This window comes from Petromyzon marinus, chromosome 13 (genome assembly GCF_048934315.1).
Source record: "Petromyzon marinus isolate PM22_M1 ecotype Great Lakes invasive population chromosome 13, UKy_Petmar_22M1.pri1.0, whole genome shotgun sequence".
NCBI lineage: Eukaryota > Metazoa > Chordata > Hyperoartia > Petromyzontiformes > Petromyzontidae > Petromyzon > Petromyzon marinus.
In genome coordinates this window covers 4,510,601-4,523,820 of record NC_133679.1, presented here as the reverse complement: position 1 = coordinate 4,523,820, position 13,220 = coordinate 4,510,601, and the positions used below count along the sequence as shown (strand labels likewise).

The following is a 13,220-nucleotide window of genomic DNA, read 5'->3' as shown; positions in this document are numbered from 1 at the left end:
TTTTAATTTTTCGATAACGGATTTTTTAATGCTTATGTTTGGCGTTTCGACATCGCGGAGTGGCACTGATTTAGGATTTATTGGTACCCCGGTCGCGGAGTTAACACCCCTGTTAACAAAAAATAGTATCCCAGAAATAAAATATTTCATTGCCTCGGCCCCATTTTGTATTATTTGGTAACCCGGGGTACCGCCATGAGGATCAATTCTGCAGTCACGTTCCACCTGGTTGCTGGCTTCCTGCGCCGCAAGCAATAATCGGCAGAAAAAACGATTTAGACCGACGTGTACATGTCTCCCGTCGCCATCGTTCCTCGTGAGCACCGGGGGAACGAGCCTGTGTTTGCAGGCGTGTAATGATGAACCGTCCACCTCCAGCCATTTTATAAATTGTCACTTACATTTAATGATGAAAATATATATATTATCGCAGGTTTATCCATCCGATTTGCAATGGCACTCATTCCTTGTTTTTCCATCCCGCATTAGCCGAATTTGTAAGATGTACACATCACGTGCGTATTATTATTATTCGAACAAATTGAACGTACCAGGTTAGTAAACGGTACGACTCGATGCATGCATCGTGAGCTTAAGAATCGTGAAAGCATAATTTTTACGGGATGAAACGAGGAGTCGTTATATATGCGCTGCTCACTTTCTGGATGTATACAGTATTTTCATTGATGCATTTATATTCGAGGGTTGCCAATGCTTTGAGATACAAAAAAAGAAGCTGGGCACACATCGTGACAAGAAGCACTTCTCCAAACCACTGATAGACCTGGTGAATGCGACGTCTCAAGTGTAGCATTGGTACAATTACGGTCGTGTTTTACAACTGACGTGTACAAACTGGGACTTTTTAACGTCCCCGGGGAGACTGGACAGATTTATTGGGGACGGCTGCAGTCTCAAAGAGAGAAGGGTCCTGCTTGAGGAGTGTGAGAAAAATAAACGGGACAGGTGACAGCCCCCAAATTCATGCCATCACGCGCACACAAGTCGGTTAACCTCACGGAGGGCAAAGTATTGAGCAACAGCATTTGTTTTTATTTAAAGCTTTCGTGACTGCAGTAATTCATATTCTTAGCTCTTTCGGTAAAGTCACGTTGAAGGGAAACAATAAAATAATAAAAAATATATAAAACAATAACAATTCTCACGACGTTTCGACCATAATGCAAACCGACACACCTGATGACGACCGTTTGTGTTATGGTCGAAACGTCGTGAGAGAATTTTTATTGTTTTATATATATATTTTATTATTTTATTGTTTCCCTTCAACGTGACTTTACCGAAAGAGCTAAGAACAGCATTTTTGTTTCTTTTGTATTTAACCCCCCCCCCCCCCAAAAAAATGAATTTTTATTATTTCTTATGATGTACAGATGATGGTATGCACTGCTAGCTCGGAGTACGATGCAGTGTTTACAGTTCTTACGCTAGTTCGGTTAATGTGAAGACAAAATGCACGCTCGTCGCCACTAATGGTTGGCTAAATACTGGACAGTCTAAAAATTCTCGCGGATTGAAATGGAATGCAAAGTGAAAATAATACTTTTGATTGAAGCATTCATCGTCAACAGCAGTGATTGTTAACATTGTTAGGGAGCACTTATTCCATACTTAGTGACACAAATGTTTAAAGTTTTGGTTTTCATTTTAATTTACTCTCAATCATCCAGAGAGTACTGACAGAGCACTCAACTCGTTAGCGACATGAGTACAATTGCGCGACAATTCCACAGTGGCCGTCCTATAGACAGGCTGGCCCCTTACATGGGAATGTGGAATTTCCACCACTGGCTGAGGGCCATTCACGGAGATGAACGCTTGCACAGTTTCTCACGTGAGCAAAGGAAACACTTCACTGAGGAAAACACGTTCAATTTTTTTTGTTAATTAACATTCAACGTTTTTATAGACGCAAAGATGCATTAATAAATGTTGAGTAACAGAATCCTGCAATATGAGAGGTTGAAAACTGATTCCTTTAGAACCCGCGCCTCCGATTAGCGCGGCTGGCTACGTACGGCGTGAAAAAAGTTCAACGTGCGTACAGACAATGCAAACTCCCTTCAATCGTCTACTTGTGTCTCTCCAGCTGGTGGTACGACCCTGGAGTGAGGGCAGCTCCCTTACTCGGCTTGCCGTGATCCCTGTTCTCGCCCACAGTTCCTCTACGACACAGACCCACACGCGAGTTCGCGAATCCCATTCTCTCACCTGATATTTTTATCTCCTCTACGTACATACGGTGAACTTACTTCACACCGTACGTAGCCAACCGTGCTAATCCGGTAAAGCTCGAATCTCCATTCATAGAGTAAAATGAAACACTATGTATTTTTTGTTTGTTATTTTACCAGGTAAGGCCCACTGAGCTATGTAGCTCTTTCAGAAGCGACCTTGCCACAAATGATAGCTCAACGAAGTGGATTATCACGTGGAATTGTATAGCAGCCCACACACTCTAAACGCACGTTGATTCTAAATGTGGAAGGAAAAAACCGGAGGACCCGGAGGCAAATCCACACGACCACAGGGAGAACACACAAACTCGAAATATACAGGCATCAGGGTCGAGATCGAACCCACGACATCCTGTATACCAGGCAAGGTAGTTAACATCTCACCACCGTGGCGCCCTCCATTAGCTTACACAGAGATCTGTGAATCTCCATTCACCTCTGTAGAGCCCCACGATCCTCTATTCACACTTCAGGAGTTCTTCTCAATTTTGTGAATAATCACTTATCGTGATGTTCCACGGGATGCTTTATTATCAGTTGTACAAACACTATAATTGTAATTTAAAGCTTTCATGACTGCAGGGATTCATATTCTTGGTTTTTTCGGTAAAGTCACGTAGAAGGGAAACAATAAAATAATAAAAATATAAAACAATAAAATTCTCACGACGTTTCGACTGCAACACAAGCAATCATCATCAGGTGTGAAAACCACAGCAAGAAAATTTGAAAAAAGTGGCGGTTATTTTTAACAGCACCGCGGAGAGCGATTTGACAGTTTGTTCAGATGGACGAGTCCATCTATGTTCGGAAAAGAGGAGGGGGGAGACGAAAATAATGGATGCGGGTCTTAATTGATTGTTCACGCTTACGGTGGCTTTCAGACCGCATCCATTATTTTCGTCTCCCCCCTCTTTTCCGAACATAGATGGACTCGTCCATCTGAACAAACTGCCAAATCGCTCTCCGTGGTGCTAACGTTAAAAATAACCGCCACTTTTTTCAAATTTTCTTGCTGTGGTTTTCACACCTGATGGTGATTGCTTGCGTTGCAGTCGAAACGTCGGGAGAATTGTATTGTTTTATATTTTTATTATTTTATTGTTTCCCTTCTACGTGACTTTACCGAAATAACCAGGAATACTATAATTGTGATTCATTATCTGTGCTTATACGTTATATTGTAGTTATCAAAATACAAAGCCTGATACAATGAGGTGATAATATTGGCTCCCAAGTCATTACATCTCTTACAACAAAGTATATTGTTCATCATTATCATCATCATCATCCATTAACTTGGTCGTTTATTAATTTCATGTTCATTATTCAATTACGGTGATCCAATAACTTATCAAATTAATTTGCCCATTTAATATATCATGCAAAAGTTCACTTGTGCATAATTCCTTCATTCATCCACCGAGTGATTTATGCATCACTGCATTAAAAAAAATCTGGCCTACAAAGATAAAGAGGCCACTGTGTGTCTGTGTGTGTGTGGATATAATAATTATCATTTCAGGAAGCAGAAGTACATTTAAGGTGGCAAGGGCAGCTGAGAGGGGCTAATGCCACCAACATCAGAGCTAAACCAGTCTTAGGAAACGCGTGCCCAACCCGAACCCCCTTAGAAATGAATATTTGTTCTGCCGAATGGACCAGTATCCAGGATCACTGGCTCACCTTCCAAATAATTGTACCCCCTTTATTTTTTGGTAAGACAAAGCAACCACTCATTTCACATTGAAAGACTATACCCATGCAAATTATTAACTGAAACGCCACGGTACAAACGCCGCTTTGCAGACGAAATTCGTGAAACAGATGCTCAACCCTCCAGACAATTTTTTTACATTCCTCCAAGAGACGCTGGTGGAACCATCAATCGCATCCGAGCACCAACAGGCCGATGATCTCATCTCCTTCATGAATGGGAAATGAAAGACGGGGCCACACTAGTGCGATTTGTGGCCATGCAACCAAAACTGTGGCCCATGTGGTAAACCACTGTAGCCTCCGCTCGTTGAACAGAGGATTATCAAACACGACACATACTCTTGTCTCCTGAAGAAGCCCTCTCGTGGCTCGCTGACCTCAACATTGGCACTTAGACCCTGAACATATTGCCACACGTCAATGTAATAATAATGATAATAGCGACAACTTTAGCGCCATACCTCGGAAAGCCGTGGCAAGCACGCAACCGTAACGCCTGCCATTCCCTCGGGGGGGTGGGGGGGGGGTGGAAATAAGTCGGGTCGACACAAATATTACCATTGGGGAAACAATTTTTCGGGGAACCAATATACATTTACGCAGCTTGACCTGAAATGCTGAGTTCAAATCCGAGCGACCGCCTGTGATTAAACCGCGCTCTCGAGTGCCGCGAGTTGATGGTCTCAGCCCGGCCACCAATAGCGGTGAAGAAAAATCATCACGCTAAGATTTGCGCCAAAAGCACGTTTTTGAATCGATAGCGGGTCTGTTGACTCCAGAAGTAGTTCTGCAGCGAGAGTATCTCTGCCACAGCGGTGTGCACCACTGGCTGCACGAGATCCGAATGGAATTTCTTCATCTCTCAAATGATGCCACTTTCACGCTTGAAATTGGGGGGGGGGGGGGGGGGAGATACGTATGTTTGTACGTTGAACTTCTTTCACGTGGTACGTACAGTGAGGGAAAAAAGTATTTGATCCCCTGCTGATTTTGTATGTTTGTCCACTGACAAAGAAATGATCAGTCTATACTTTTAATGGTAGGTTTATTTGAACAGTGAGAGACAGAATAACAAGACAATCCAGAAAAACGCATGTCAAAAATATTATAAATTGATTTGCATTGTAATGAGGGAAATAAGTATTTGACCCCCTCTCAATCAGAAAGATTTCTGGCTCCCAGGTGTCTTTTATACAGGTAAAGAGGTGAGATTAGGAGCACACTCTTAAAGGGAGTGCTCCTAATCTCAGCTTGTTACCTGTATAAAAGACACCTGCCCACAGAAGCAATCAATCAATCAGATTCCAAACTCTCCACCATGGCCAAGACCAAAGAGCTCTCCAAGGATGTCAGGGACAAGATTATAGACCTACACAAGGCTGGAATGGGCTACAAGACGATTGCCAAGCAGCTTGGTGAGAAGGTGACAACAGTTGGTGCGATTATTCGCAAATGGAAGAAACACAAAAGAACTGTCAATCTCCCTCGGCCTGGGGCTCCATGCAAGATCTCACCTCGTGGAGTTGCAATGATCATGAGAACGGTGATGAATCAGCCCAGAACTACACGGGAGGATCTTGTCAATGATCTCAAGGCAGCTGGGACCATAGTCGCCAAGAAAACAATTGGTAACACACTACGCCATGAAGGACTGAAATCCTGCAGCGCCCGCAAAGTCCCCCTGCTCAAGAAAGCACATGTACATGCCCGTCTGAAGTTTGCCAATGAACAACTGAATAATTCAGAGGACAACTGGGTGAAAGTGTTGTGGTCAACTCAACTCGCCGTGTTTGGAGGAGGAGGAATTATTTTCGTCTCCCCCCTCCTCTTTTCGAACATAGATGGACTCGTTCATCTGAACAAACTGTCAAATAGCTCTCCGTGGTGCTAACGTTAAAAATAACTGCCACTTTTTTCAAATTTTCTTGCTGTGGTTTTGTGTGATTAAAGCGCGCTCTCGAGTGCCGCGAGTTGATGGTCTCAGCCCGGCCACCAATAACGGTGAAGAAAAATCATCACGCTAAGATTTGCGCCAAAAGCACGTTTTTGAATCAATAGCGGGCCTGTTGACTCCACAAGTAGTTCTGCGTCGAGAGTATCTCTGCCACAGCGGTGTGCATCGCTGGCTGCACGAGATCCGAATGGAATTTCTTCATCTCTCAAATGATGCCAATTTCACGCTTGAAATTGGGGAGGTGGGGGGGGAGATACGTATGTATGTACGTTGAACTTCTTTTGCGTGGTACGTACAGTGAGGGAAAAAAGTATTTGATCCCCTGCTGATTTTGTACATTTGCCCACTGACAAAGAAATGATCAGTCTATAATTTTAATGGTAGGTTTATTTGAACAGTGAGAGACAGAATAACAAGACAATCCAGAAAAACGCATGTCAAAAATGTTATAAATTGATTTGCATTTTAATGAGGGAAATAAGTATTTGACCCCCTCTCAATCAGAGAGATTTCTGGCTCCCAGGTATCTTTTATACAGGCAACGAGCTGAGATTAGGAGCACACTCTTAAAGGGAGTGCTCCTAATCTCATCTTGTTACCTGTATAAAAGACACCTGTCCACAGAAGCAATCAATCAGATTCCAAACTCTCCACCATGGCCAAGACCAAAGAGCTCTCCAAGGATGTCAGGGACAAGATTGTAAACCTACACAAGGCTGGAATGGGCTACAAGACCATTGCCAAGCAGCTTGGTGAGAAGGTGACAACAGTTGGTGCAATTATTCGCAAATGGAAGAAACACAAAAGAACTGTCAATCTCCCTCAGCCTGGGGCTCCATGCAAGATCTCACCTCGTGGAGTTGCAATGATCATGAGAACGGTGATGAATCAGCCCAGAACTACACGGGAGGATCTTGTCAATGATCTCAAGGCAGCTGGGACCATAGTCACCAAGAAAACAATTGGCAACACACTACGCCGTGAAGGACTGAAATCCTGCAGCGCCCGCAAGGTCCCCCTGCTCAAGAAAGCACATATACATGCCCGTCTTAAGTTTGCCAATGAACATTTGAATGATGCAGAGGACAACTGGGTGAAAGTGTTGTGGTCAGATGAGACCAAAATGGAGCACCTTGGCATCAACTCAACTCGCCGTGTTTGGAGGAGGAATGCTACCTATGACCCCAAGAACACCATCCCCACCGACAAACATGGAGGTGGAAACATTATGCTTTGGGGGTGTTTTTCTGCTAAGGGGACAGGACAACTTCACCGCATCAAAGGGACGATGGACGGGGCCATGTACCATCAAATCTCGGGTGAGAACCTCCTTCCCTCAGCCAGGGCATTGAAAATGGGTCGTGGATGGGTATTCCAGCATGACAATGACCCAAAACACACGGCCAAGGCAACAAAGGAGTGGCTCAAGAAGAAGCACATTAAGGTCCTGGAGTGGCCTAGCCAGTTTCCAGACCTTAATCCCATAGAAAAACTGTGGAGGGAGCTAAAGGTTCGAGTTGCCAAACGTCAGCCTCGAAACCATAATGACTTGGAGAAGATCTGCAAAGAGGAGTGGGACAAAATCCCTCCTGAGATGTGTGCCAACCTGGTGGCCAACTACAAGAAACGTCTGACCTCTGTGATTGCCAACAAAGGTTTTGCCACCAAGTACTAAGTCATGTTTTGCAGAGGGGTCAAATACGTATTTCCCTCATTAACATGCCAATCAATTTATAACATTTTTGACATGCGTTTTTCTGGATGTTGTTGTTATTCTGTCTCTCACTGCTCAAATAAACCTACCATTAAAATTATAGACTGATCATTTCTTCGCCGGTGGGCAAACGTACAAAATCAGCAGGGGATCAAATACTTTTTGCCCCTCACTGTAGACGTTCATTATGCTTCGTTTGTGTAAACATGCCCTGTGATTTGGTGCGTGCACACGCGGCTCGAGTCGTCCGCTGCGTGTGACGTCGGTGGCACGGAGCGCGACCTCTGGGGTGGGAAAAAACACAAAACCCGGCGCCTCCTGAGCCACGCCGGGCCGGCGCGGCGCGGCCCCCGGTGAGAAGACAAAAATGCGTAACATGATTCTGTTGTCCACACATGCGCAGAGCAGAGTCTGCGTTTGGGTTTTGAATTGTAACGGTTCCACATTCGTGCTGCCGATGTTCGAAGCAACAGCGTGTTTCATTTAGAGTAATGTCAACAGAGCTTTCATGACACCCCCCCGACGAACGCAACATTGCCTGTGTTCCCACCGAGCAAATTAACTTGCTGAAGCCCTACCAGCAGCAAATCAAAATTGTGAACTCGCGTGGCACTTCATTATCGGTGCGTGGATGTTTTGCTGTTGACGGGCCGGCATTCACCGAAGCCGCAGGGACACCAATGCCAGTTCTGTGAGAGCGAAGGTGTCGAAAAACTCAAACAGGCTACACGAACTTTTACGATTTCTCGGCAGGCAAACGGTTACAAAACTGCAAGAGCATGGTCATGCTTTATTAAAGTTGGCGTGGTCAGGTCGCTGCCAAAGCCCACGAATGTTTACTTTAATTGAGAGCTGCAACTTGCTCCTTCCTGTATCCCCTTTGCGCTCTGCTGTCCTCCACGTGCACGCTCAAGTGGCCTCTTGTGGAAACAAAGGGGGGGTCGGTGATGAGGGTGGTCATGGGTTTTCGAGGCGCAACCCAACGGCGGCTTCAGCTCGGGATTTATGCGACGCTCACGCGCGCACGCATGCACACACGCGCTCTGTCACTGGGCGAGCGGTTGGCGCGTCAAGAATTTGTGGAAGTTGCCCGGAGGGCGCGCTCATGCCATTAACCCGGAGACTGCGTCGGTCTCTCCGGCTGCAAGGGAAGCTGCAACGCAACGAAGATGGTGGAAAGTTGCTGTGGCCATTTCGACTGCTGCACTCGACCATAAATAAGGGAGAGGCACCTCGACTTGAAAGTGGTTCACTCCCTGGCTTGCCTCTGTGGCATGCTGAGTATCAGGGGGACACGAGGTGGCCACTTCCTGGTAGTGCAGCAAGTAGGATGTCGATGTACCTATATAGATTATTGAGTGTGTGTGTTTTTTTTTTAGATATCTCTGGGTACTTCTGGCTCCTCCCACAGTCAAGACACTCAGTCAGGAATCGGGGCCCGACATCTCGGGAAAGGAGAGGAGCCTCGTCAACAAATTCTGAGACTCACCGAGAGTATTTCCTGCATAAATCATTGACCGCGATTACGAGTTAAGATTTACAAACACACGCGGCACCCACTCCCCCCACCGCACCATGCAAAATGTGGACCCCCGCATATCTCCCGCCCTGCCGATACATTTTTTTTCCCCCGGTGTCAGTTAAATTCACGTGGGCTGGGGTAGAGGGGACGAGGAGGCTGCTTGGGAAGATGAGGAGGAGGAAGAGGAGGAGGTGGTGCTTTGCCGATTGGCGGAGCTCGCATGCCCCAGCTCACTCGTCGCAGCCCAGGATTTCGACGCGCAGTGTGATGCGGTTGAACCACGCCGTGGGCAGGATGCGCACGTACCGCGCCCAGAACGGCGACTCGAACATGTTCTTCTTGTGCGTGTTGTTGTCGTAGTTGCCGGCAAAGATCTGCGACGTGAAACAGGCGTGCCAGGTTAAACGTATGCCGCACGAGGTTGTGCGGAATAACTTGATAGCCACAATATCTCATTATCCACAGAAATTAGGCTTTTGTCAAGAGTAGGAGGAGGCAAAGCGTTCCACTCACGGATCGCAATGGGGGCAGAGGTTTGCAGTTTCAGCCCAGCGGCCGCCCTGGTAAAATCTGCGGGCGAATGAACCGTAAATACTACACGGCGTCTGCTCTGCAGCGTGTGCTGGCGTTAGCATCCGAATTTGCCTCGTTGGAAATATCTCGCACACGTTGCGAACAAATCACAGGGCGACATCGCCTCGCACTGCTGCAGGACTGATGCCCATTTGCAGGCCGGCACTGCGTTCACTTAGCGCCGGACCAAGACAGCTGCTGCTACGGTCCCCTTGGTTAAATTGCAGCAGGGCACTGGAATGGTTTGCGATGAGCCGCAACACGCTCCGCGTGTATGCACGTTAAACTTCCTTCGCACCCTACATAGCCACCCGCGCTAATCGGAGGTGCAGGGGAAGGACAACCAACTAAACACACAAAGAGCAGTTCGATCGAGATTTAAAAGTGCATCGATCCAGTGGCTTCCCAATATTGGAAGCAAGAGCGTTCCAGATGGCCACGGAAGCGCATCTGAAAGCGCGCGACGCCGCTGCTGCTGCTGCTGCCGCTGCCGCCGCTGCTGCTGCTGCTGCTACTACTGCTGCTACAGCTGCTGCTGCAGCTACTACTGCTGCTACAGCTGCTGCTGCTGCCGCCGCCGCCGCCGCTGCTGCTACTGCTGCTACAGCTGCTGCTGCTGCCGCCGCCGCTCCTGCTGCTGCTGCTACTGCTGCTGCTACTGCTGCTGCTACTACTACTACTGCTGCTGCTGCGAGGACGACCGGAGCTCGCTTGACGATGGTTCATGCTCCTCGACGCGGCGCTGCTCCGAGTCGAAGTGAGCGCCTCGCACTCGGACACGCCACGCATCGCACATCGCCGCTTCCACCCACCTTGGGGCGCCCGCTCGCCCCGTCCTTGTAGAGCGTCCAGCTCTTGCCGTCGTCGCTGTGCGCCACCTTGTAGGCGCGCACGAACTGCACGGTGCCGAGGTCTCGCGCTCCCTGCGTCACCACGCCCGACACTCGCCGCGGCCGCAGCAGGTCCACCTGGCGTGGCGGGGTGAGCGGATAGTGCCGGTTAGAGGCAGTGTCGTTGAGGCCCCGTGGCCCGCCAACGCCGCGTCGGTGCGCCGGAACCAAACCGCAACGTGGGACTTCTGAATCGGGATTAAATTTTCTATTTAGATTTGTATTTTACCCGGTAAAGCCCGCTGAGCTATATATACCTCTTTTTTTCAGAAGCTACCTGGCCACAAATGACAGCCCAACGAAGTGGCTTATCACACGGATATTTCTATCAGCCAAATACTCCAAACGCACATTGATTCTAAATGTGGAGGGAAAAACCGCAGAAATATCCACGCGACCATGGGGAGAACACGCAAACTCTAACTATACAGCAGGCATCAGGGTCGGGATCGAACCCACAACCTCCTGTATACCAAGCAAGGTAGTTAACATCTCGCCACCAGGTTCAAGGCCAAGCAGGGCCAGGGGCCTAATAAAGACATTGGTTGCGAACATGCGGCTTCGCCGTGTCAATTACGAACGCGCTCCTCAACTTGCTCAATGCGTGCGGCGTTGGCGGCATGGCCCCTGTTCCTCCGCAGTGGAAAAAGAAAAGCAAGCCGGGTCCTCCTGAGCTATGCTGTAACTGACTACGCAGCACGACCGTGAAAGCCTTGTGCATTCGTACGACCGGAGGGCCTAGAGAAAACCCCACGCGGACAGGGGGAGAGAGACGGTACCTGCAGCCACTGCTGCTCGTTGCAGCTGGCGGGGGTCCAGGCGTTGACTCTGCCTGTGGCGTCGAGCCGGGCAAAGTGCGGCTCCCAGCCCCAGAAGTCGAGGCCCAGGGTGTGGAACACTCCGGACGCCGTCATCTGCTTGTCCTTGATCCTCCCGTCTTTCACACCCAGTGGCTCTGAGCAGCCTGGGGTTGGTGGACGGGTGGATGGGTGGATAGGTGGGTGGGTGAGTTGAGTGGGTGGATGGGTGGTTCGGTGGGTGGATGGGTGGTTGGGTGGTTGGATGTGTGGGTGGGTGGTTGGATGGGTGGGTGGTTGGGTGGGTGGGTGTATGGATGGGTGTATGGATGGGTGGGTGGGTGTTTGGGTGGGTGGATGGATGGATAGGTTTGGGTGGACGGACAGATGGACAGGCGGGCACCAAGTGGAGATTTACAAATTAGGATTAAATTATTTAGATATCGTGTTGATTATTAACAAAAGTAAGTGGACCAAAGCAAGACACGTAATTAGAAACTGACAACGGATCGCCAGCCATAAGTCAGAGAGTATGTCCACCTGGGAAACGGAACTCGTATGCATGAACTCTGGGGGATAGGTGTCAGCTTGGAGAGGCCTTCATCCAGCCAGGGACAATCATGGCTGATGAGAATTTCCACACGCTTCTCTGTGGCCTTTTCGGCCCTGATTCTAAGCTTGGATTGTACCCCCCCCCCCCCCCCCCCCCACCAAGTCTACGATCTAATTTGTGAAACGGCCGAACACTGGGCCTGCGCTTTACGTGTCGCACAGCGCGCGCTCCAAAAAAGGGAATGTGAAGCCACGGGAGAGGGGGTGCCGCTCTTACGGACGGGACGGGCGATTGCATCTGAGCAATGACACAGGAAAGACCAAGGATCTTCAAGAGTCAAAAGTTTGCAATGCGCTGCATCGCCGGATCAAGCAGTCAAAGCTGCCTTTTGGCCATTTAATCACCGCGATAAGAGATAATCTGTCTTCCGCGCCGCGGAAGTTTAAAATAATGCGCCCTTTTGTGCGGATCTGGCCATGAAAGGGAAATGACACCCCTTTGTTTTGCTCATTTTACTGCGACCTGCTTCGGAGCTTCAACTATGCAAGCAAAGTTGTAAGCAAAGCGATTGACTGTTACACCGGTCCGTGAAGACACAGGAGGGTAGTGGAGATTGCAACGACGTCAATCCTCCCTGTGAGGCGGCTGGCGGCAGCTGTATGCGCCGATAAGACGCTCGCCGGATCGGCGAGATGAGCCGACATTGGCAATCTCCCCCTCCCCCGCGCCCCCCCTCCCTCCCCCTGTCCACCCCTTCAGCCACCTCTACACCGGTGCCCCACATCTCCCGCGAGTGCCACTGTAAAAAACCTCGCTGCTCTTGCTCGCGCGCTCTACGCTCCAGCGACTCATCCTGCTCTCTCTAATCGCGTCTGTCCCGTTACGCACGCACGCACGCCCTCCCTTCATCCATCCCCTCCCTTCCATACCTCCCTCCCTCCCTCTCCTACATCCCTCCCTCGCTCCCCCCCCCGCTCCCATTTCATGGGTTCTGTCTGCACTGAGGGTGATAGGGAACAAAGACGGTCGGAAAAGCTGGTGGTTTTTTTTCATTTGTTCCGAAATTGGTTCACGTGATAATTGACACGCGACCACAAAGTTTATCCTATGCATGGAAAAGGTGATTTCCATCAGAAAAGGAGTAGTTAATGAATGGGAATTCCTGGTCTGACTATCGATGCATAATTGTGATGCTGGAAAGGCATAATAGAGGGCATGGTTGTAAAACCTGTGAAGCTGG

The 13,220-nt window shown here is 48.7% G+C and overlaps 1 protein-coding gene across 8 annotated transcripts in view; it reads right to left on the bottom strand.

Moving 5' to 3' along the window:
- Positions 1–1,032: 1,032 nt before the first annotated feature.
- Positions 1,033–13,220, bottom strand: part of LOC116941870 (lactadherin-like) — a 170,856-nt gene continuing 158,668 nt past the window's right edge. For all 8 annotated transcript variants that reach the window (XM_076066716.1, XM_076066715.1, XM_076066717.1 and 5 more), the window contains 3 exons: positions 11,410–11,594; positions 10,553–10,708; positions 1,033–9,541 (listed from right to left, as the gene is read on the bottom strand). In XM_076066716.1, the coding sequence (XP_075922831.1) occupies positions 9,398–9,541; positions 10,553–10,708; positions 11,410–11,594 (485 nt within the window). In that variant the 3' untranslated portion in view covers positions 1,033–9,397. The remainder of the gene's footprint in view (positions 9,542–10,552; positions 10,709–11,409; positions 11,595–13,220) is intronic.